At 39.2% G+C, this 25,032-nt stretch overlaps 1 protein-coding gene across 1 annotated transcript; it reads right to left on the reverse strand.

Moving 5' to 3' along the window:
- Positions 1 to 166: 166 nt before the first annotated feature.
- Positions 167 to 19,365, reverse strand: LOC138615725 (arf-GAP with dual PH domain-containing protein 1). Its single transcript, XM_069689507.1, has 11 exons — positions 19,063 to 19,365; positions 15,905 to 16,035; positions 14,876 to 14,967; positions 12,796 to 12,878; positions 12,525 to 12,637; positions 9,831 to 9,977; positions 7,931 to 8,014; positions 7,672 to 7,734; positions 5,569 to 5,640; positions 3,207 to 3,438; positions 167 to 1,599 (listed from the first exon to the last, which is right to left on the reverse strand). The coding sequence occupies exons 1-11, from the start codon at positions 19,148 to 19,150 to the stop codon at positions 1,571 to 1,573; spliced, it is 1,134 nt and encodes a 377-aa protein (XP_069545608.1). The 5' UTR covers positions 19,151 to 19,365; the 3' UTR covers positions 167 to 1,570.
- Between the last annotated feature and the right edge of the window lie 5,667 nt (positions 19,366 to 25,032).

Consider the following 25,032-nt stretch of genomic DNA (forward strand, 5'->3'; position numbering starts at 1 on the left):
TTCACAATAACAGTGTACGGTTATTGCTAAAAAGTAGTACCTGTATCCATTTCTGTTCATTCCAAAGGCATGTTAATCCTTTCATTTTTCAGATGTTATTTATGTGCCCCATCTCACTTCTTTTGCTTCTGCAACACACAAATCTAAAAAGAGAACCATTGGAAACTTTTGGAGGAAATATCTTTTTATTAATGGTCGTCAATAATTTCATATTCTATGTCAATCAGTCATGGTCAAGCTGAGAAATGCCTTTAAAAAAAAAAATCACATCATCATAAACGGAGTACCTCAAACAAAAAGAAGAAAACAAAGTTAAACTAAAAGTACCACTAAAATGTATAGTTTGGTTGTTTGATATTGATAGAAAATAGGACAAAAATAACCTATTATTGAAATTTTTTTCAACACGTACTTAGTTATGCCACATGGAGGTGCTGTATCACCATTCAGTGGCTCTTGGTGTTTTAAACTTTTATATTTTAATGCATTTGCAAGTCTGCTTTATTTTCTTTCAAGACAATTTTCTGATATTCTGATAAGAATTAGAAGAGAAAAACAAACTCAGTTTTGATTTATTTACAGAACCAAGGAACTGGAGATAAAAGTATAGAAAAGGTTAATATAAACCAATAAGAAATATGGATTTTAATAAAACATACCATTTTCTAATCGATCCCAGTGAATGAATTTTTTTTTTTTGATGGTCTGTACCTGTTTGACCCATCGGTATTTTTTACTGCAGGCACTTTGACTTGTCATAGTAGGAAAAGCAAAGGTCCATTCAGGTGTCCTAGTAGCCATGACTGACAGTAATGCAGCATGCACAACACCAGGACCTGCGCTTTCCTCACTGCGACATGTCAACATGTCTTCTGTGAAGGCACATGTGACTATTAAACAATCATTATTACAGTTGGACACAAAATACAAGAGGACCAAGGCACTTCTCACCTTTGCTTTGTTAAGATTTGCAAGCAATGTACAATACAATTTGTATTGTTATTAGTCCATGAGAGCTGTTAAACATCCATCCATCCATTCATCCATTATCAATACCCGCTGGGTATACAGGGTCACGAGGGAGCTGGAGCCTATTGCAGCTAACTTTTGGACAGAGGCAGGCTACACCCTGGACAGGTTGCCAGTACATCACAGGGTCAGCTTTAAAACATAAAGGATGTAATACATTTTCCATTAAAAATATATCCACACACAGGGAGTGTCTTAGATAGTATTTAACATGAGTCGTAGCCACCATGACTTAAGAGTGCCATCAAGACATTCAGACACAAAAAAAACCACGCAGTATCAATGCCAATGCCGTCCACAAATAAAAGTAAAATATAACTGTGGCATGAAATAATTCCTGTTTTATTTTCTGTACCAACTGATATTGCCTTGGTCCTGTTTGTATTTTTAACCTCGTGACCATCCCTTTAGGGTTTAACAACAAGCTCCATTGTAGTGATGAAGGTCAGATTTCAAGTCAGCGGCAGCACTGTCGTGGGTCCTGAGTCAGATTGGTGATGAGGTGAGAGGTGAGGAAATGGTCCCACAGGGTTCTGATCCATCAATGCCTGTGCTTGAACAAGGCCTCCACTTGAAAATACATGAAAGTTCAAAGTTACAACAACAACAAAAAAAACATTCTTTTTCCCATTCAGACAAATCCTTTTGTACAACTAATAATTCAAACATCATCAGGTCAATTATTTCAATGACTATTACTTTGGCTTATGAGCAAATGCCTGCAAGACGAATCACATTCCCATCATGTACTTTACTTCCATCGCTTCTAGCTAAGTATGAGTCACTGTTAGAGTTAGCATGATAACCAATACCATTCTTACCGTACAACTATACACCTTTGTGTCGTGATGTATTTTCTGTATATTGCCACTGTATTTGAGAGTCTGACTGCTCTTCAACCAGAAAAGTTCTGGTTCTTGAAACGGTACTTTGTTCAGAGACCATGGACCCAGGCTGCCACCTTCTGAACCAGCAGGCATTTCCTCCATTTGTTGCTTTCCCCTGTTTAATGCCCTTAAATAGGAGATGCCCACCGGCGACGTCTTTACAGGTCATTATTTTACTATTCAGTGTTTCCAAAGAGAAACAACCTTTCTGGTTTCGAAACTTTTTTTGCTTGTTTGTTTTTGTGTACACACGTTAAACGGTTCAAATTGAGGTTAGCAACCAGAACGGACCATTTCTGTGGGTGGAGATGCACTTGGGAGTGAAATTCATGTATTGAATGCCTTCAAACATTCCCTTGTTGGAACAGAAAAGGAGCGTACATTGCTTTCTGGAAGTCTTTCAATGATCATAATTAATACCAAATTGTGTTGGACTTCTTGGAAATTTATTTTCTATGAACTAAAATGCTTAAAATTTTTTACGACATTATACAGGATAATAAATAAAGGAAGTCATCAAATAAAGCTTTACCTGACTACAGACTTTACCAAACTACTGCGTCTTTATTATATAAGTAGTAGATGATGCATCAATGAGGGAGTGAGCATTAGTCTTGTCAGATCTGATATACAACTACCAGGGCTTCCAGTGACATAACAGCAGTGCATGTCAGTAAAGATATAAAAGGGAATTTTCATCCTTTTGGTTTTCTGCAAACCAAATCCCACTCGCCCTTAACACTCCACAGAGGTAGTTAACCCACAGCTGCTGCACTGGAGATACCCAGTGTCCAGTAAGGGACGGTTTGGTGCATCCATGGAAGTGTACAGTATATAATATACAGAGTGGTTGGAAGATACAGATGGCTTCTTTATTCAACTGATGTTAACATGCCTAATTCGTTTTTTTTTTTTTTTTTTTTTAAACTGTACGTCTTGGGGGCAACCTGATAGCCAGGGTGTTGGGACGCATATCATGGGCACACATGTTTACAGCTGTCAGTCTCTGGTTCAGCTTCTGGCCTGCCAGACCTTCACTGCATGTCATTCCCCTGCTTTCATTCCTAAACATTTATTTTCTGTTTTAACTGTACCTGTCTACTAAAGGCAAACATTGCTCAAATATATTCTTTGAATTTGAAAGTGTCAATTCATTTGTTGTGGCATTGTTATCAATTCCATGGTGCACCTGTTGAGCAGCCATTTGAAGTAAAGAGTAGCCCAGTAGATTAGCTAAATGCTAAAAAAAAAATACCATGTGATGACCATTTCAAAGCTCTGAATTCTTACTTGCGTACTCCTTAGGGGACATCTGAGCACTCAGGACATCGTTGAACTGTTTCAGCCAGTCCTGCTGGTCACTTTCTGTCTCGCAGGTGAACAGGAACAAGCGCTCAGGTGTTTCTATGGTGATACCGTGTTGCCAGGCGCCATTGCAGTGGGTGCCAGCAGGCAAGCCGAGGGAGGCATTGTAACCATGGTCCTTGCTCCCCAAGAAAACTTCCCCTTTGGCAAAGGCGTCCTTCAAACATCGGGAGAATAAAAGAGAGGTCAGCTGTAGAGAACAGACTTTTCATCATGTGCCTGAGGGTGCAATGTAACCTTTGTTTATGACACAGGATTCTTCTGCATCATAAACTAAATTGTTTTTATTTTTGTTTCAAATCTCTGCTTATTACTGATAGAACTGACCAACTACCCTAAAAGCGATATACGAGATATAAAGGAGGTGATTTGGTATGCAACGATAATACCATAATCCTTCAAGAGCAACTAGATCAGGTAAAGTCAAACTGTTGTGAGAGTGTAGTTGCTTTCATCAATGTTGAGAATAAACATAAGAGGTACAATAAGCTGTAAATACTTCCGAATTCAGGGTCAAGTGACAAAAAAGTCCCCCTCTTGTTTAGTTGAGTGATACTTTCAGCTGTCAAACAGCAGTTTAGAAATGACAATCACACATTTTTTGCTTCGAATTGAGATCACAATTCTCTTTCATGATTTCTTTAAAATAAAAATGTTTAGTGCACTCATTTACCTGATACAGAAGACAACTCAAGGAAATCTAATGGTGCCTGATACAGGACCGATGTTATGCCATGGCATTCACCTCGCAAGATGCACCTCAAAATTTTGAGCCAATTGGTTTTGACAGTACAAATTTCACACATTTTATAATGAACCTGAAAAAACGGGATGCATTACCAGGCAGCTAAAAATAAGAACACTTCAAAACGGAGTTTTAAAGGATTTAAATGGTTTTATCAGCAAAATGTATCATCATTGATGAAACCGACAAAGAAGATGACATAGTTTTTAAACAGTAGGCCTTCTACTTTGCCAAATAGTTACAATGTGTGGTGGTTTTCCTTGTAGCTACAGTATGTGTGGTCATGCGAGGTGCACGCAATTCTCAGTGGGCAGGCAGAACTCGGCACGACACATCACGCATCAACCTTGGGAAAAAAACTGGAATGCTATTGTTACCTTAAAAGCAGCAGCTTCCTAAATCTGACACTGAAAATAAAAACAACCAAGTTCACAACCTTTGATCAATATTTTCCTGCTTTTGCTTTTTCTTTCTTTTTCGCCACTGGGTTTATTTTCCATACTGATGGTTCCTGCTGCTCTGCATGGCATGATGTAACGGCACATTGTTATTTGTTGTGGTAAGAAGTAAGAGCATTTGTTTTGATGCATCTGATGTCTCCAAATGAAAATGCAGTATCGTTGGCATTTTGAAATGAGATTGTATAGAGGCAAGAATTATATACAATTTATACAATTAATTGTGTCGCACTATCTGTTTGGAATTTTTTTTTTCTGCTAAAGAAGACACTTTAGATCTCACTGTGTTGTAAACAAAAGTGTAAACACGTTGCACTCACATGCACAGTGGACCATTGTGTATACAACATCTAACATTCATAATGTAGTAAATGTCTCAGTGATCACATTAGACCACTGTGAGCATCTTCCTCCACATATTCTCCATCTACACTCGACTTCACTACACTTCCTCTTCCTTTCAAGTTACAGTTTTCCTTGTTCTCAGTCTCAGTCACTTAGCACCTATAATTATTGCACCTCCTTATTGAACTATTGCATCAGCAGTGATACTGAGCTTGTCTGCCTTGGCTAGCTGAAGTGTATTCAGCCAAGAGTTGGGCAATCTGAGCCAGCCTCTCTGTAGGCCTTTGGCCCTGTGATAACCACGGCAATAAAAACTCCCTCTAATCATTCAGAATCTTCTTAAACCTCATTTCTACCTATTAACCATTCATATCAAATTAATTATGAAAAATGTCTATACATTGTCTTTAGAAGTGTCAGTGTGATTTAATGCAGGTTGGCACTTCACTCTGAGGAAATCCCCACTGTGAGGTCATGGTAAGAAACACCATCAGTATAATTAAGTTACGTTGGGAATGAAAGTACATTACATTCCTCTCTCCCCACTGAGTCATGACTTCTTATTCCCAACATTACCAACTAAATCTAATCTGCTTAATGAAAAAAAGCCCTCGCCATGGTGCTCATTTCCATGTCTTTAGAGCAGGAGAATACCATCAAGGCACCTTGTATTTCACACTTGGTAGTTTGTAATGAAGATATCAAGTCCAGTAGAGGTTTGTTTGTGTTAATGCCATACCAGCGGATCTTTGAAGTACATGAGTCGTCTCTGGTCCAGAGTGAACCACCGTTTCTTGAAACCTTCCGTTTGCTATGTGGACAAACAGGGAGACAAAGTCAGACACGGGGTGAGTGAGACAGATAAAGACTATAGTGACTCAAGGGAGCATTGTTCTTCTACCAAAAGGTGGTGTCTGTGTGGTTATAAATCAGACCGTGAGTCACACTCTGCCTTGAAGTGGCTGTTTTGTTTTAAGATTTCCTCCCTGAGTTTCCTTTATCTAAGACTGTCAAATCCTAAGGTTAGTCTTGTTTATCTATAAAATAAAAATAAAAAAAGTTAAAAGACCTCGAAATGATGTCTTCAAAATTGTGTTCCATGAACAGCCAATACAAAGTGATTTAAGAAAGCAGAAAGGGGTCACGTCTGACTGATGTTTTTGGCCAATGAATTTGTAGCTGTTACTCAATGGAGAGGAATTGGGTCAATAATGTGTCAAAAAAGATGCTAAAATATTGAAAAAGGAGCATTGGATGGGTGTTCTGCAGCCTTTCTTTTCATGAATCAGTGGTGCAGCCTTCTCTTGTATCTGTCATCTGATCATGGACATGTATTTAACATGATCCTAGGTTTTCAAAAGTGCTATAAAAGCATTCTTCTTTGTTTGATTTGCCACCTTCTCTGTTCGTACTTAATACTGTCAAAAGGATTTTCTTTTGGCAGCCCCAACTGAATGTTTATTGTACCTCTTTCATAACACTGATGTTTAATTTGAAACCTTGTCATTGTTAAAAGTTTACTTCCATAAATCAACCATGAAAGCAGGTGTTGAAAAAAGTGAAGCACAGCACCTTCAGAGAATTTATTGAAGTCTTTTCAGCTACAAATAAAGAGGATGCTCAGGTCCCTGACTGCTTCCAAACTGTCATCATACAAGTGTTTGATATTCTCATTGTGGCATAAGGCTGAACATCTGACTGCTCCCTTCTAATTTTGCCATATGACTTCTTCCACGTCCTACATGTGTGCAAAGAAAATGAATTATGACATCCATTTAGCAAATGAGCCCAACGCAGCAAGTTTGTGAGTCCTTTCATCTCTCAGCCTGACAGACGGAGATTAAACTGAGAGTCTGTGTCTGATTGTGTCTGAACACACAACCGGTTGTGTTGCCGAGGTCTCTGTCGGTCGGTTCCGACTGTATGTATGAAAGCACCCGCATGACTATACACACGCTAATGTATGAGTTTTGGTGCAAATACCTCTTTGTGCTCAATTCCAACATCTGTGTTTTGTGTGTGTATTGTACACTTGAGACTGAAGTCGATGCTCTGCTGGGAGCCCTTCACTCCCTGACAGACAGCCTGACAGAAGGACCCACAGTGAAGCAGGCAGGTACAGGCGGTAATTCCAGCTGTCAGTCAGCCTGTCAGGTGGAGGTGGAAAGTAGCTGCGCTGACGGCTGGGCTAGTTAGCCACATAGCCCGGCTCCCATTCAATTAAAGACAGAAGAGGGAGAGCTGGGATCACAGGTGATTTAAGACTAACTTCTTGAATGGGATCTTAGTCTCAATCTCAATTTAGAATTAAACCTGGTTTAGATTTAAGTATTTTCAATAAGATAAGTAAGCGATTTATAACTTTTTTTGTTTAATTGATCAGCAACCTTTAATGTCTTAAAGTGTGATGTATTCTTGCACATTTATGCTCTTCCTTTTTTAGATCTATGCATAGTACTTTTTGTAAGGACTTTACTCTGTGTTGTGCCTTTGTGCTAAATAAATAAAATAAAATTGAACGGAATGCCTCTGTATCCCAGAAATGTTATCCCATATGGAACTAACATAGTGTTTATTATCACACTTTCACCTTACTTTACTCACTAAAAGGGAATTGATTCACTGTTGAAACTAAAATTGCAATTAGCAAGGTGCAACATCGATTAACACACTTCAGAAAATAAATTACAGCCCATGTGGCAAAATATACAACTCTGCCTTACTTTCAACTTGTGTTTGATTTTAAAAGACAAATGCTGCACTGGGAAAACCTCAGGGGGACATGAATGAACTACAGCAAAGAGAAGTTAGAAATGTGTCCGTATAACAAATGTTTACTCACCCTGGGACCTGTTTTTTCCATGTATCCCTCCTTGAGAAAGTTCCGGGTCAGTTTGGGTACCAGCTGAAAACAACAAGCAAAAGAAAATCAAAGGGATTCAAAATCAACGTCATGAGGATACAAACTGTTTCAGTGGCAACATGAGCAGGAAGTAACCGTAATGGAGTCATGTGATTGTCAGGATCAGACAAGAATATATACAGTACATGTTAGGTAGGTAGATGTGTGTGTGTGTGTGTGTGTGTGTGTGTGTGTTTACCTCAGCATCAGTTGCCCCTGGAAAGGCCACCTTTAGATAGTGAAGCTGAACTGCACGAATTGAATTAAACCAGTCTACGATCTCCTAATGAGGACAAAAAGTTGAAGACACATAGCGTTAGGAAAGACCGTCTTATATAAAAACAAATTCTGTTGGTGTCCTGTGGTATCAGGCACCAAGATGTCAGCATTAGATCCTTTAAGTCTTGTCAGTTGCGAGGTGGAGCCTCCATTGATCAGACATAGTTTTCCAGCTCATCCCACAGATGCTTGATCAGACTAATTTCTGATTAATTCAACAACCTGAATTCTTTGTCAAATCATTCCTGAACAAGCGATGAACTACAGTGATGTCCCCCACTGGTTTGTGAACTACCAATTTGAAGTTTCAAGTTTGTCATTTCTGTGTCACCAACTTGCTGTCTTGGAGCCAGATGTTACCATATATGAACGTGCTGGGGAGAAGTAAGCGGTGGATACATACCCCCCCCCCCCACACACACACACACACCTATGGCGGAAACCTGACTTCACCCCAGGCCTGTCAATCAAACCAGACACGCCCCCACACGTCCTTCTGTTTGAGGCCTAATATACACTTAGTTATGGAATCACTTTCAGATGGACTGACAGAAAACTAATAAGAAGGGGTGACTTTCACGAATGACCCTATTATGACTCATGGAAAAAAATTATTGACTTTGCATTTTATGAGAAGTTTAATGGGATTCTATGAAGTGATAGGATTTTTAGAGCCAACCCCTAATGGCGTTTGGTGGTATTGCAGTTTGAGGGACCTCTGCATTGGCCTCGCTTTTCAGATCTTTCAAAAGCTAGGTTTACTTTTCTGCACCATCTATGTTCCTAATCACTTTGTTCAGTGTGTTAGGACGCATTATCCTGCTGAAAAAAATCCTACTGTCACAGGACGTAAAAGAAAACATGATTCATCAGACCACCTTCTTCTATTCTTTCATTGCCCAGTTCATGCCCACTTTAGACACTTTCAGCAGTAGACAGGGATCAGTGTGGGCTCTCTGACCGTTCTGCAGCTTCGCAGTCGTCTATGCAGCAAGCTGCGAGTCACTGTCTGTTCTGACCCCTATCTACCCGAGCCAACATTAAGGTTTTCAGCTACTTGTGCGACAGCAATCAGTTCACGCCTGGTCCTTCCTTGGAACTTTTTTAGGTACCAACCACCGAATACCAGAAACACCCAACAATACCCACCTTACGCTAGCCACTTTTTCCTGCTTCTAACACATCAATTTCAAGAACTGATTGTTCACTTGCTGCCTAAGATATCCCAACACTTGACAAGTGCCATTGAAACCAGATGTAACAGTGTTATTTACTGCAGCTGTCAGTGATGTTACTGTTTGCATGGAAATTCAATTTATAGCTTGGATTGTTTGAAACATTTTTCAAAATGGTGCATTCATGTGTACAGACTGGAAAAATAACCTTCCAAATCAGAAGGTGGTCCATTATTACGATGCTGTTTTCTGTCGGACTCCAAAATCCTCGACCTGAAGACAACACTGAATTCCTCCATATATTTCAATGTGTTTATGAATGACACAGAATGACAGATGGTGCACTTGAATGTCACCTGTTAATGGACTCAGCCAGCAAAAATAGTTAAAGATGGTTTTGAAAAGGTTTGAAGACTCGCCCACAACAACACAAGCCATGTCTGTTCAATACGTCTGTCTCTTAGTGTGATAGATGACAAACCTCTGATGTGAATGCCACCTTATGCAATTAAAATGAGTTAACAGTTAAGAATAAAGTGACAGGTCTTTTATAAACTATGCTTTAGATTTTCTTTATGGTTATTTTTGTGTCCATCCAGTCTGAAATATATCTTTGCATCACACAGATAGTACAGAGATGCAGACCTTGCCGTTGTCGTTGTAGACGAAGATGTTGCGGGTGCTGTAGTCTTTAAGGTAGGTGATCTGTAGGCCGTTGGGGTTTCCTATCTTCTCTGGCTGGAAGGTTGCGTTGATGGTGTCCACTTTGATCACTGCTTTGGGCTCCTTAGCCTGCAGGAAAGAGGACATGTGTGAAAGGCAGGGGACAGACATGCAAGTAACTACAGATCTGCCTCATCTTCAGGCAATTTTGGAGAAATCATGATGGATATTTGTGCTGGATTTGGATGAGGGGATGCCAGAGGCTGCAAATAAACAGTCAAAATGTATTATTTCTATCAACCATCTTCATGCAATATGTGAGAAAGTGGAATTTAAGATAAAATTTAAAAAAAAATTACATCTCGATTCCATTGAATGTTTATTTTTTGCATGTTTTAATCTTTTGTTTTACCTGAATGAATAAAGAATATTTAAACAATAATTTTGTAAATTATTTAACCATATTTGTATACTTCCTCATTGTTTAGGTTCCCAAACAAATAATACCATTATTTGTCAAATCTACTACATTGTTCACCTTTTCTTCTGTCCAGTACTACTTTTACTTGCAAAAAAGTAATTCATAGACATATAAATGTACATGTTATTCTCCAGGGTGATGTCAGCTATATTGAGGTCAATCACACCCAAAGACAACATTTGAACAGTTCTTGATAACAAACTGTTTCAAACTTCAGAACCTGAAATCTAGAGACCAACGGAAACCACTCTGAATGGCTGACCAATCAGAGACCAGTGGGCGAGGCTAAATGACATGACAATTAAGTCAAGAGTTTGTTTTAAAATGCGGCTCCAACCATGGTACCGGTTGTGGAACCAGATGAAGTGATGAGAATAGTTGTTGCAATAATCAAAAATATAGAGGAATAAAAGCCGGCGTCTGCAACTTTTATTTACCGAATGGCATTGGTCTGTGCTTACACTGGGTCGGGTCGGGTTGTTTACAGCCAGGGGAGTTTTGTAAGAAAATATACATCATACAGTGGTGATTATAGATTGGTTTAAGGCTGCTCCAATAGTTTCAAAATCAACCCGAGATGTACGTCCATCACGATGTAATGACTGGAAACGATCTCCAATGGAGCGTCGCCAGATCCATATATTCATGCAGTGAATTTGGATCTGGTAATACTAGGCTTGGGTAGCACCGCATAAAATGTAAAAATCAGTGACAGTTACAGAGCCTATGAAAGTTCACTGCAGTCAATCATGTTTAACGGAAGTCCACAAAAACAAATTACATATTATTTCTGCTTGGAGTCTCAGAAATCTCATCTGTCAGTTCACATTTCTCTCTCCAAACCCACATCAGGGTGAAAAAGTGAAATGAAAACAAATAAAGATCACATTAACTGGGACCAATTCATACACCTCTTAATTTGACTGTTTTCAACAGACATGGTACTAAATTAACCTTTTTATGAAACATGAATTATTTTCATGCCTCTGCTTAACCAGAAAAAGTAATATTTATGGAGTCTATGTCTGTGTATATATAGTATCGAGGCCTGAGCCAATATTTTGCACTCTTTTTAACTGGGGAAATAATATCTACAGCTATTTTCTACACATCAGTCTGCATCACTGATATCTATCATGTCAAGATCAATTCTAATCCCAGCAAACCTGTTTGTGGATGCTGTGCTTTTAATCTGCCCTGACTAGAATCTAAAGAAGACACAGATTGTCTCTGCATTTCTTCCATCCTTGACTTGAACAGAAAACAAACACAGCCTAATTACAAGAGATCTGACAGTTCATTACATTGTCCCCCTTTGCGTCAACATGAGTGCCGACTCCTTGAGTTGTGATAAAAACGGCAAGACAAAGTGAGGCAAATTGGTAGAGGAGCAGTCAGTTGGACTTGAGTCACACTGTTATTTGGGTGTGAATATTTTACACACTTCTGGGCTCTTCTAAATCCCAACCAGCTCAAAGGCTTTAAAAGGGAGCGTGGCAGCGAGTGACGATTTCTTTTCGACCACCGCCATGACGGCATTAGGATGTTTTTGTTGTTATTGTTTACAACAGCAGATTCGCTCAGAGAATGCGATGCAACAGGGACATTTTTTTTCAGTGAAAACAGTCTTGGAAAAACAAGAAAAACATTCACACCAAAGAGACATTTGTATGCCAAGACATATCCTAAAGCACTCAAATTCCATATTAAGAACAAAAGGAAAAAAAAGGGTGTGAGTCTCTTTTTATTTAGTCTTTTTAAATATATTATTTCCACTTCCCTTGAGCTGGTTTACTGTGACAAACAAAGTGCTCCCAGTGCTTCAAGGCCTAATTGGTTCGGGTGGTGTAGAGCTTAGTGAATCAGCCACACTGACAGAGAGGACAGACTGCTGGTTAAGCTTGTCTGAGCACGCTGAAACCCAGCGGAGGGAGCAAGTATTTATTTTGTTGTCTCTTGGTAGGTATACATGATTACAAAACCAGTTGTGTGTATGTGTGACAACATACTGCACCATATTATGTGGGGATGTTGCCTATTTTATGTCTTTAAAGTGTTCCCTAATTAAAGTATTTGTTTTGTGGCTGCATGTGTGTGTGTATGTATGTGTGTGTGTTTCACAGGAGTTGAAACAACTTGAAAAGTGTGTGTTGATCTGCAAGTTGCCGCCAAAAGTCTCATTAAAAGCTGCTTACGTCATATTTGGTGAAATACTTTAGAGTCCCCTCCCTCTCTGAAAGGACGAATCGCCTGCTGAGGAACTGCCCGTTGTCCCGCCCCCTCTTCATCAACAGGCCATCTCTAGTTCCTGCAGGAAGCCAGCACAGGTCAGTCATTAGCATGAGTGTGTTTAAATCCACATAAGTGTCTGCGTGTGTGTGTGTGTGTGTGTGTGTGTGTGTGTGTGTGTGTGTGTGTGTGTGTGTGTGTGTGTGTGTGTGTGTGTGTATGCATCTGTACACTCGCCTTCCTCATATGTGAAGCTTTTCCCAGGCTCGGAGAACTCTTTCCTCTGGTACTTTGCTCTGATCCACTGCTCCTTCAACACCCTAGAAAACACATTAATAGATACAATGTCAATACAGCTAGTGAGTAAAATGAGCAGCTAAAAGCAGACGAATTGTCTTGTGTACTTGGTGATCGATGAAAAAGAGGCAGGGCTGTAAAGTAAAGACTGATACATTAAAGCAGAAACCAAGAGTGGAACGAGTTCTGCAGAAGTAGCCTCAAAATGATTTGCTTTTGATTTCATTCATACTATATTGCAACAAAAGTATAACAATATATAATTTTACTGTATTAGCTACAACCCTTCTCTTTTGTTCAGGTTTATAGACTTGTTGCAGACAACACAGACAAAAACAAGCAAAAGAAAATACCCACCTTCCTCCAGCAGTCTGAAATGATCACACAAGATACATGTTGAAGCTGTGGGAATGTAAGTTGTCCTTCAGCAGACATTTACAGATACAGTGGTGAGCTACTCCTTCCATTCAACACATGCATACTACGTTTTCAGCCAAGCCAAACCCCTGGTAGGTAAGACTTAACTCTGGTATCTATAGGCCCACTGTGTGTGTGTGTGTGTGTGTGTGTGTGTGTGTGTGTGTGTGTGTGTGTGTGTGTGTGTGTGTGTGTGTGTGTGTGTGCGTGCGTGCGTGCGTGTGTGTGTCTGATTTGTGTCACCTGAGAAGGTTTGCCCTAAAAATTCACACACTCATTCAATTCCAAGCATTCTTGTCTGGGAGCTACACAGCCACACGAACACATTTAAACACAGTCTTCATGCATCAACAGGTAACCTGAAGGTTACAAACTGAGCAGGAGAGCATCACGGAGATATGAAACAACAAGCCTTAAAGAGCACTGGGAATAAACACTGGTTAGAGAGCAGAAGAAGACCAGTTAAAAAGATGAAAAATGTACCACTTCATGAAGAAGAATGGATGGTTTGTGTTCAGGTTGAAAACAAGGCAAAACACACAAAACATCCTATCCCCACCATTCTCCTTGTCTTATATTTTATTTATTTATCATATTAATGCTGTGCTAAGTGAAACAATAAAACATTCACTGAAATAGTTGAATCCATCACACACCCTGCGTCCCTTTATTAATACTGATAAATATAATGAGATGAATTCTGTGAGGATTTGCTGCATGCCTTAAAATGATTAATACAAGGAAAAACTGGATAGTTGATAGATAAATTGACTAAAAACTATGATATTTATTTATGTTGCAACATGATATAGACTGAACATACATTTGAATGTTGGCCTTGAATTTTACAAATAAGCAAAGCAGTCAGCATTGTCTGTTTTGCCATCATAGTGCAGCTGTACTGGACTCGGTTCAGAGCCAGAATGCAAAAGGTTAATGAGTCAAAGCCCAGACTTGAGTCCCATTATCAATCTGTGGAATGATTTAAAGAGGCAAACTGTTTTTCATAGACACACCCTCAACAACTTGACCAAGCTTGAGCAAATCTGCTGTGTAGAAAAGCAGAAAATCCCTAAAACAGAACACATCCAAGAACAAAAGGTGCTCCAGAACAGTTCTGAGGTGTGTACTTCTTCCTGCCACATCTCAAAGGTGAGTACACGGGGCTCACACGTGGCAGAACACAGCTTTCAGTCTTGTGACATTGAAGGTTTCATTTCAAATCCATCTTGAAAGTAAAACATTAGCTTAAATGAGTACATGACGTTACAAACTATTGTGAAACTATTTATTGGTCGGAACATTGTAAATCCGGTGTAATCAAGTTTCAAGTGTACGAACTACAAACATGTGGTTCTTCCCCACTCACTAGTACACATTTTATTATAATTCAGACTGAGAGTTGTCCCGATAGATTATTTTTAACAAAAAATAGCCTTTTGGATGTACATGTTCCATAGAAATACCTCAATTCTGCATGTGAACACACACATGCACATGTGCCAAAAAAAACAACAGGAAACCACAAAACACTGTTCAAAACAGAAGTGTACATTATAAAAGATATTTGATTGTGTGTACGTGTGTTGCTATAGTTACTTACTGACAGTCCTTGTGGGTTGGTTTGTAGTAGTAGAATGGAACAGCGGCCTCATATTTATTCTTCATCAGCTCATTACCATTTTCAGCCATGAACTAACAAAGCACACAGATACATGAAACGAGCAGATTATTTGAGGATGAATGGCACCTTGAAGCAGCGACATAAATAAAGTTACAGAACAGATTTCCTCAATAGGAGAACAAAATTCCAGAAATAAATCTTCATCAGTGTTAGAGAAAACGAATAACCCACAGAGCCAAAGTGACAAATGCAACAAATATTTTAAGATAAAGATGTGCAAAGAACCAACATCATTTCTTTTGGATTGGAGTGAGTCCAGTACAGGGTGGGAAATGTACTTGGCAGGAATGGGATGTTCTAACATTTCAAATAATTGATTGTCCGTGACGCCTTATGAACTGGAACGTGTTTTCTTTCTCCGGATGCTTCTTATCTTAAAGTCCACCTCCATTCAAACGTGTGTTTTGGTTTTTGTGAATGTGTGGAATATCCACATGTGGAGTTTCAAACTAGAATTCTGTACCTGGATCTGTAAAGTTTCTCTGTGTTCATTTAAATACAGAAATTACGGTGTGTATTTGCCAGGAGGATTTATGACATCACAACTGGTTGGTCAAACACTAACAATCTTGTATCCACTAGTTAAACCAGTAGTTAAATGAAAAATGTTCTTAAATACAGATTCTGCATTTTGTTTTTGTTTTTTTTATGAGAAAAAGGATGTCAATGTCATTTTAAGAAGAAGAAAAATAAGAAGTAATAAGGCTATTGTTTTGGCTACGGTCATCATTGAGTCAATGTCAAGTCTTAATATGCTTCACATGTATCTTCTATGTTCTTTCCATTTTGGATTGGTCAGGGTCATCTTTGGACTTTATCATGAATGGATCTGATTTAAAAACTGCCTCCAGCTGCTTGTTATTCAAATCTGCTCTTACTACAGAAACGCATATTGAAACATATGAACATAACAGCGAGGAGGGTGGTGCGGCTGGCTCTGACACCTACCTGCACCTCTTGGTCCTCCCAGTGGGACAGGCTGAGGGACTTGACCTTGCTGATGTCGGGGATGTTGCGGTGGATCCCAGAGCAGGCCAGACAGATGAACACTCCCAGGGTGCACGAGCCCCAGTCAGGATCTGCAGAGAGGAAGACAGAGAGTACAAATGGACTACAGTGATAAAGGTAAAAGAGAAAAGAGATGGTGTGGTCGCTATAGAGGGACAAGAAACATTGAAGGATGTAGCGGGTAAGAGAGACGAGCATCGAACTTCATTCCTTTACGTACTAAAGAGCAGCTATGTAAAGCAACACGAGGCAACTCTTGCTTTGCTTCTATATTTGCCAAGAGTTTCAGCCATTGCTGTGTTTACTGTTCTGTTCATTTTAGCAAGAGGTTCATACGCTACTTCCTATTCCTCTCATGTTAGACTGAAGGCAGGCTGGACTCAACAGTGACTCTACTATCGCCTGTTGAGTGGCAATAAAAGGCAGGACGGGACGGGGCTAGCAAATTAGCATGCTGCTCAAACTGTTGCAACTTTAAGGGCAACTCCGAATTTTTGATTGGTTAGGAAAGCATATTTTATGCCACTTGATATATACCTTGTTTTCATCAGCCTAAATCAAATCTCTGAGTTACACAGTCAGAAATATGCCTTAATGTCCGGGTATGTTCTCTCCAGTGGCCATCTAGTTATAAAAATCCTTCTCTTTCTGTTGAAGTTGTTCAATTTTACAACTTCCACAATCTTAAACACCTGTCACAAAAACATTTCCCTCCTCAGATAAATCCATTTTTTTCTGATTCAGATTTTTCCAGTGAGTGCTAAGATACAAGAAATGTTTTCTTCGCTTTGACCACACTGTCTTTTCTTCCTGGAAACCTTTTAACAGCATGCCGGTAAACAGTGTGTGTGTGTGTGTGTGTGTGTGTGTGTGTGTGTGTGTGTGTGTGTGTGTGTGTGTGTGTGTGTGTGTGTGTGTGTGTATCAGTTCAGATCACAGATGGGTGTGTGCGTAGGGAATTGTTGAATCTTCCAACAATAACAGGCATATTAGAATACGATGTCCCGGGCTGGTTATAAGGCTACTCATGCCTAGTTCTTTGCTATGCTGGCGTTTCACAAAGAAAGAGAGAGCTAGATAAAAATGAACCAACAAACACAAAAAGTAACTTTAGTCTTTAAGAAGTAGGAACAACAAGGAACATGTAATATGTTACAACATATAACAGGAAATATGTGCCTTAATGTGACTTGGGAGGTGGATTCTTGAAACTTGGTTATAAAAGCGGTCTTCGAGCAAGGAACGTAACACCCAGCAACTACAGGTTCTCAATAGACGTTATTTGGATAAACAAATATGTAAGGATGAGGAGATAAAGGCCTAGCAGTGATATTATCTTTGTTATACGTCCCCAGGGCATCGATGCGGTGACTTTTTGGTTTCATTGTGACAAACTGATATGCATTGTTATGAACTGTGCATGAACTGGGCTTGTGCAGCAAAAAAGCCAAAATGTAGTAACGACATGTTTGGAAAAACAAAAAACAAACAAACAAACAAACAAAAAAAGTGTCAGAATGTGACTTTTTGTTATTTCTCTGCCACAGAAATATATAATATATAAATCTGTACCCAGTGCCTAATCTTAGTTAAAGTTAAAAAATGTCCCCTTGGGGATTAATAAAGTAACTACCTAACCTAACCTAACCTAACCTAACCTAACCTAACCTAACCTAACCTGCGAATCAGGAGGTCGCATCACTCATAGGAGGTGTTGGTCAGGTAGCCGGGGTGCGCCGACTGTCGCTCAAAGCTTTAGTTTTCTTCAATGTGATAACAGTCTGGGAACTTGGCTTGTATTAGTGTTTGCACAGTCACTCTGAAGGGCGGACACTGGTCCGCCCCACAGAATAAACGCTCAGCACCTCGTCAAGCTGCTGGCATTCATTTATTCAAAAATATGCTTCACTCAGGAAAAAAACACTTTGGTGGACACGGACCATTGGAAGTTGCAGTGATGGCAGAGTGTCCAGTGGTGGCAAAGAGAACCAATGCTGATTGGTTGAAATTAACCAATTAAATGATCTTTTCCTAAACTACACCTATGAAATGGCAGCGGACTTTGACCAATCGTTAGTATTTCATACCCTCACAGAGCTGCACCTACACACGACAAACAGTACTTTTTTCTTCTGAAACAACATCTAGTCACATGTGCAGTAGTTTCTTGGAAAATAATGTTCTTCTCTTTCCTGTGTATATAGAAAGTTAATAAAGTTGATCTTATTGATAAGGTACTTAAAACTGAAGCTGAAAAAAAAAAAGCAGTATTTGTGAGTAAACATGTAGAAGGGTAGTAAGTAGACATGTCTTTTGATTAGTGCTCCCGAATGAATCTCCAAAGGCAAAGTCCATTATGTACTGTACATTCTCTGGCAAATCTCTACCTAAAAGGGCTAATGTGGATTACAGCTGTGCGATCTGAAAACGTTCAACTTTTTTTTTCTCAACAACTCCACATTGCTGATGATTACTTATCAAAAACATCATGATGTAAATATTTAGTGAAAGTTAATATTAATCCCTAATATATCATGATACTGATGTTGAGATATTCGGTAAAAATATATCATAATATTTGATTTTGTCTGTATTTTGATTTTGTCTGTATCACCCAGGAGTTCCTAAAATATTAAGAGCATTTGCAAATGTAAGTAAAGGACCTTGGAGAGGACCACCGCTGTTGGGTTCAACTGGATGAGGGTGTGTTCAAGCCCCACACTCTGCATGTCCACACTTGCTGAAGTTTCTTCTCTTGTACCCACTTCACACAACTAGTGGGCTTCACCTGCGCTGTTCAAGTGCTCCAGGAAAGACCCTCTTTCTGAGCTCCTAACTCGCCTTGTCACACATTAATGGTCAGAATAGCACCAAAAGAGCTTGGAACATCTTGTTGGAGTCTAAGTGCCATGAAATAGTCTACTTTAGCAGTGGTAGGAAACTACAAAAAAAAAAGTAGGGGAACAAGTGGTTTAACGTTAGTTTAGTTAAATGTGTGGCACTTCCAACACGTCATATACCGGCAACGCATCTCCTACGAAGTTATGTTGCCCCTTGGTAATTATTTACAGCTAATGAGGGCATTGTTTCCAACCTACCTGGTGCGCCACAGTCTGCGCAGGCGTCATTTCCAGGCTTTTGCAGGACCTCTCTCAGCGCACGGGTAGCTCTCTCATTACTCGACATTTCAGCGTGCAGATCGAATATTCCTCAACTTTTAGAAAAGAGAGAGAGAGAGAGAGAGAGACTGACGTGCGGGTGCAGTCGATCCGCAAAGGAGAAAGGTGTGTCAACTTGGGCTTCACTCCCCCCACAGTAGACAAGTCCACACAGGTATGCGCCCTCAGCAGAGGTAAAGTGGAATGACAAATCAAATCAAGGCCTCCTCATAAAGTTTTCACGGAAACGTCCATTCTCTGTCCTGGTTTTCTGCGACCCGGAGTCCAGTGTTGAAACCGTTCAAGTGGACCTGCGGGGCGCGTCCTGAAGAAGTCTGCAGCCAAATGAGCGCACAGTCTCGGGACTACCTGCGCGGAGAGGAGGGGATGAAACACTACACGAGGAAGTAAAACGAAGAGCTTGTTTTTCTCTGCATAATTCGTGGGCAGTTCACTGACATGCACTAACCCTCCGGCGCCAACTGGGCGGTATGCATATGTCAGTACTTCAAGAGCATGGTGATAACGTGAACATATTAAACTGACATTTAGAGGAATAATAGAATTGGCAGACTCGATTCTTATCAGAGATTTTCAACAAAGATATTCACAAAATCATTGGAAAATATCTCCAAATCCAAAATTAAGCCAACTCACAGAGAAAGAGGTGAATGTAAAAGTATGTGGTTACAAGTGTGCAGTTCTGTACACTATATGCATATGAGCATCCAATAAGGTCATTCTGCTATTAGAAATCAGATAATTTAAGTGAGTGGACTCCAGGCTACATTCAACAATAATAATAATTAAAAAAAAACCATAAATCAACAACCATATTATGACTTATTGCCACACTAAATTATTATCTGAGCTTATTTACATTAACAGTTATACTTCAAATTGATACAGAAATAAATACCCCTCTTACTTTTACATGTTTACTGTATATTAGTGTACTGTTTTTGTCCCTTTTTTTTTTGGTGCAACATATTTTATTGGCAAATCATAAGATACATTGCAGATAAAAATGTGTGCGGACATCCCAGCGAGCCTGCCATATTATATTCTTGGGATGTTTTTTTTTTATCATTGTAGGACCCTCAGTTCCACTTTACAGAAATCTTGATGCTGGAATTGTGAAGCTCTTCTCTGTTTCAGCACAACAAAGCGAATGTGCACAAAGCCATGTTTTAAAGAAAAACTAAAGTTTTTCCAGTTTGATTCTGAAGAACAAGAATGATCTGCAGCCAGATTCCAAAATATGTTGGTAGGAAGCTGTTAAAGCAGGAGATTAATTCCCACGGCTTGGAAATGAGAAGTTTAGCTATCACACGTGGATCTACTGTTTGTCTGTCCACATTGGACATATGTGTTTCCCTTGTAAAATATGAATATAGAAGCGTGGGAGTAAAGAGTACAATATTTACCTCAGTGGAATGGAAGTAAAAAGTAGAATAAAATCCTTAAAAAAAATGAATGAAAACACTTATAACCACTTTATCCAGGTCATTCTATACAGTATGGTAGCTCCACATTCGGTCAGTAGATGGCAACAGTTGACCACTTTTCTGCCTGTATGAATACCAGGGTTAGTGCATTTGAGGATGTTAGTGTATTACTACCTTTGTAGTCTAATAATTTAGCCAAATATGACTCTCCTCCTTTCAGCACTGTGTAAACCCTGAAAGAAGCTCAGGTTGGTGGGGAGATGTCTTATGACTAACAGTAGAACTAATCTACAGCTCAGTGGTGTTCACATTACAGAGAAAATTATATTCTGTAGAAATATAATAGAAAAAAACAAAAACATTGTGTTTTTCACTACCCCAGTGAGACACAATGCAGTTTAGCCACTTTGAAAATCAACGAGGGTTTGATGTAATTTTGCAGTGCTGAATATTCTGTGTGACAGCAAAGAGCTAATGCCCTTTCACCGAAAACATTTGTCAACATCAATCCAGCAGACAGTCGTTTGTGTATTTCCTCCCTCCTCAATCCCTAAATCTGTCCTTTTCTTTCTGTCAATTTTGGTAGTTGGACACGTAAAAGTGTCAAGCTGTGGGTTGGCACCACTTAATCGATTCATTTTTTTAAACTCAGTTCAATAGTCAGTTTAATTGATCCCGCAGTGCTTATCCAGAAACCTTAGGTGCCAAAATGCATTGCCCTCTTTAGGACTCGATTAATATAAAAATAATAGAAAACTAGGTTTCGACAGTCGAATGCATTGTCTAATGTTCTCCCTGATCTGTAACAGCAACTGGAGCTAAAGATGCCCACTGTATCTCTTTCCTGTCCGTCCCTCTGATGATTTATATGCACGCAGTTGGTGGCATTTTGAAGCTCGGCGGGTATGACAAGCACTAAATGGCAGCAAGTCCAAGCCATTAGTATGTGTCTTGCTGGGTGCGTCTGAGATATCATGCCCTGTCTGCGGCCCTGCCTTTCAGTCTGGGCTCTCAGTCTATTCTGTGATATACAGCCACAAATTGAGCTACGGGAGTTGTCCCACAAAGTTGAAATCAATCCTGTAGACTGGGCGGTAAATGGATGAGGACTTTTCATTTGAAAGAATTCTTTTAGCTCTGTCTCAAGTGTAAAAACGGCATTGCAGTGGTCAAAAAATGTAACAGGCTGGAGTTATCAGAAGCTCGTACAATCAGGCAGAAGCTATAAGAGTGAACACCAAGGGCAAGAAGGAATAAAAGCACATCAAACAGGCTTTGAAAACCTTTCACACACTGAACTGTTTGCCTCACTGGGACGGAGCGTCGCACGCACATTAAACAGGAAGTGTAAAATCAGATAATACAAATCAGGCTCACAAGATCCCAATTCACACAAAACTGCTGTGTAAATAGTATCATTAAAGAGCAGTTACTTTTTCAACAACAACGTTTGTTTTATTTTTTTCATTTGATTCCAGTCTATTGTCATCTCCAGGCGATCCAAAATGTCGCGTACTGATTGGATCTGCCAGAAGAGATCTCCCATTTTAGGTTCAGCTCCCTGTGAGATCAACTTATAGAACTTAACATTTTTCTTTGTATAAAACCTTTTATGATCAAGCTTCATCATATCTTTAAAACATCATATAATCCAAATAAAGCACTTCCCTCTCAGAGTGAAGGCCTGCTTGTGGTTCCTTGCTTTTACTCTCTCTTTTGCTTTTCATGCACTTGTATGAAACTGTTGTGTGCTGTTAAAATATTTATTGCGGTTCAAATGTGGATGTCTTACTTTAACTTTCATCGTTTTATTTGTTTGTTCTCGTCTGTGTATTCTTTGTAACTGTAAGTTGTAATGTGACCATGTTGCTTGGTGATTCAGTAATTTAGATAAGTTGATTGATTGAAATGTCACGGTGGATTGGGTTGCATGGTCCTTAACCGAAGAGAGCACATTAGTCGTGGCACACTCTGTCATGGAGTTAATGGGATTTTGCTACTTCCTATCATCCCAGTGCCTTTTGCACTGGAGACTTTACATGGAGAAACATAATTTACTCACAGACCTGCTTCTTTTGAAATGTACTTTATGCAACAATGCAGCCTAAATCACAAATTGGGTCTCTAACAGAGAGGAAAGCACAATTCGAACTAACTGCACTATCGTAGATCTTTTTTTTTTATCGTCACTAAAATTCTGCTGTTTTGTATTCACACACTGGTGAGAGTCATCGTTAATCAAAGGTGTGAAGAGAAAATAATTTCAAAGGAAAAAAATACAGTTGTCACATTTGTGCTCAGTTCACACCACAAAGCCCATTACTTACCTTATTCCTGCCTTCATTTACCCATGTGATAAACATCTGGTGGGCACGATGCTTTGCTATAAGACTCCACTTACTACTGGAGTGCACACATTGGCCAGAGCAGTGCAGTGACTGAAGACAATTAGGGTGGAAGGGTGGGGATTAGATATTGCACCTTTTGACCCATACTGCATCTGTTTTTTTTTTAATTTATTCTCTTACAAGACATGTGTGGAAAGATTTGATGGACATTTTACTCTTTCTTAGGGAAATAAAAATATGTGTTTGTTGACTGTTTCTTCTCAGATGTTTGAGAGGAAGTAGTTTCAAGTCTTACTTTGAAGTGTTTCTTTTGTTTCACAAAACCACTTACTTTTACATTTATGTTTCTACGCCAGTGTCTATTACCATTTTATCATTATTTCAGACAAAAGCCATTATGTCAACAGCGGCTTTACATTTTCTCTCTTTTTATTGTTGCTCACCTGCAAAATGGGGACAAATACAAACAAAGCTTTGAATAAAAAACACATATAAAAGTGAAGGCCAAGACATGATAGAGGATCTAAACAATAAGTTATCATTTCATGACTGCCATGATAAGGGCAGATGATATTTTTTTCCTTTTCAGTTTACTTACTTGTCTGTGTAGTTATTATTAAAAAAATTCAAATAATGATGACATCGATAATAGTACATCAATGATGAGAGCATAAATAGGCCTGTTATAGTTATTACATTATTACCTGATGTGAATTATTTGAGTTAACCGCAATCATTTTGCATTATCTTTACACGTTTCCATTCATCTGGATGAAATCAGCTGGATGAAACTAACAGAAATGTCATATTTCCACCACTATTTTGACATGAAGAAGCTCCGGACATAAGGGAGGTCGCTGTCCCCTCCCTTCAGCTCTTTGTCTTCATGTCAGCAGATTCAGTTCATCTGTCCCACGCAGTGATTCAAGATGTGTGTGCATTCATGTGTGATTGAACACCTGATAGATGGAGGAGAAAAAGGCAAACAACATCCCCGTCTTCATATCTATTGTACGCTTCAAATTGATTCAAAAAACAACCTCCATGCTTACATAATTAAACAACTCGCCTGCGGTCAGACCGTAGAACAGTTAGGCACAACAAATAAGCGAGACCGTCTTGATTGTGTTCCCTTCTTGTGCATCTTTTAGTTTTAGTTAGTGATTTTCTGATAAAGACAAAGTTACACATTCAATGTGCACCTAAAATACTGTGAACCCACTTCTATTTGAATCATTTAAAGCTACGATCATCAATATTTTTCATATCAAGAAAGATATTGATGATTGTAAAGCAAAAACAGAATCAGAACCAGCAGCCCCGTTCACCCCTCCACAGTAACAGTAGCAGCTGCTATTGAACTGACATTGTTACATCCACCACTTAATGCAGCACCATAAGCAGCTAACTGTTGAATTACTGCAGGAATAACTCTTAACTAAATTAATTACTGAGCGGTACTTTTGTGATTTCTGTTGTTTTGTTACTGCAATAATACATTTGAGGTTTAACTTTTATTTAAGAGATCGCATTGCTTTCTGAATCACCATCAGTGAATTGATAGTGTCAGAGTATTTAATCTGTGTATGTTTCTCCATTGTTTTGTGACCCAAAAAAACACAATCAAATTTTTTTGACTATACTTCTATTTTGCCTTTCTCTTATATGAAAGATGGACTTCAGATGTACAATGCAGACAAAGATGCAACGATTCCAAACTCTCCGTTCTTCACTCGATTAACAGCAGTTACATGAATCCATATTCTGCCCCTCCACCGACAGCAGCAAAAGAATAAGAAGGATAAATTAATCTTTGTGGGACACAAAGCAATCAATTACATCTTTGAAGCAAGAATTGGACATCTCCATTTTCAGCTCAAAACCACCCCCGTCACCCCCAGTCATCTGGGCTTGTATACATTTGCCTTTTTGAAAACACAATTTACTGCTCATCGTTTTTATGCTGATGGGGCAGATGCAGAGAGAATTACGGATTACATGTTTAAGACGTGATTCTGGTTGAAATAATACAAGGCTTCTATTTACGGAGGCATTGGAAAACGTGCAGTGCGATGGCTGTGTGTCGTGATGGTGGAGATACAGTAGATCCCTAC

The sequence above is a fragment of the Brachyistius frenatus genome, unplaced genomic scaffold (assembly GCF_029030835.1).
Source record: "Brachyistius frenatus isolate BFR_SWC_R1_liver_20210118 unplaced genomic scaffold, ASM2903083v1 Contig_7, whole genome shotgun sequence".
Classification (NCBI taxonomy): domain Eukaryota; kingdom Metazoa; phylum Chordata; class Actinopteri; family Embiotocidae; genus Brachyistius; species Brachyistius frenatus.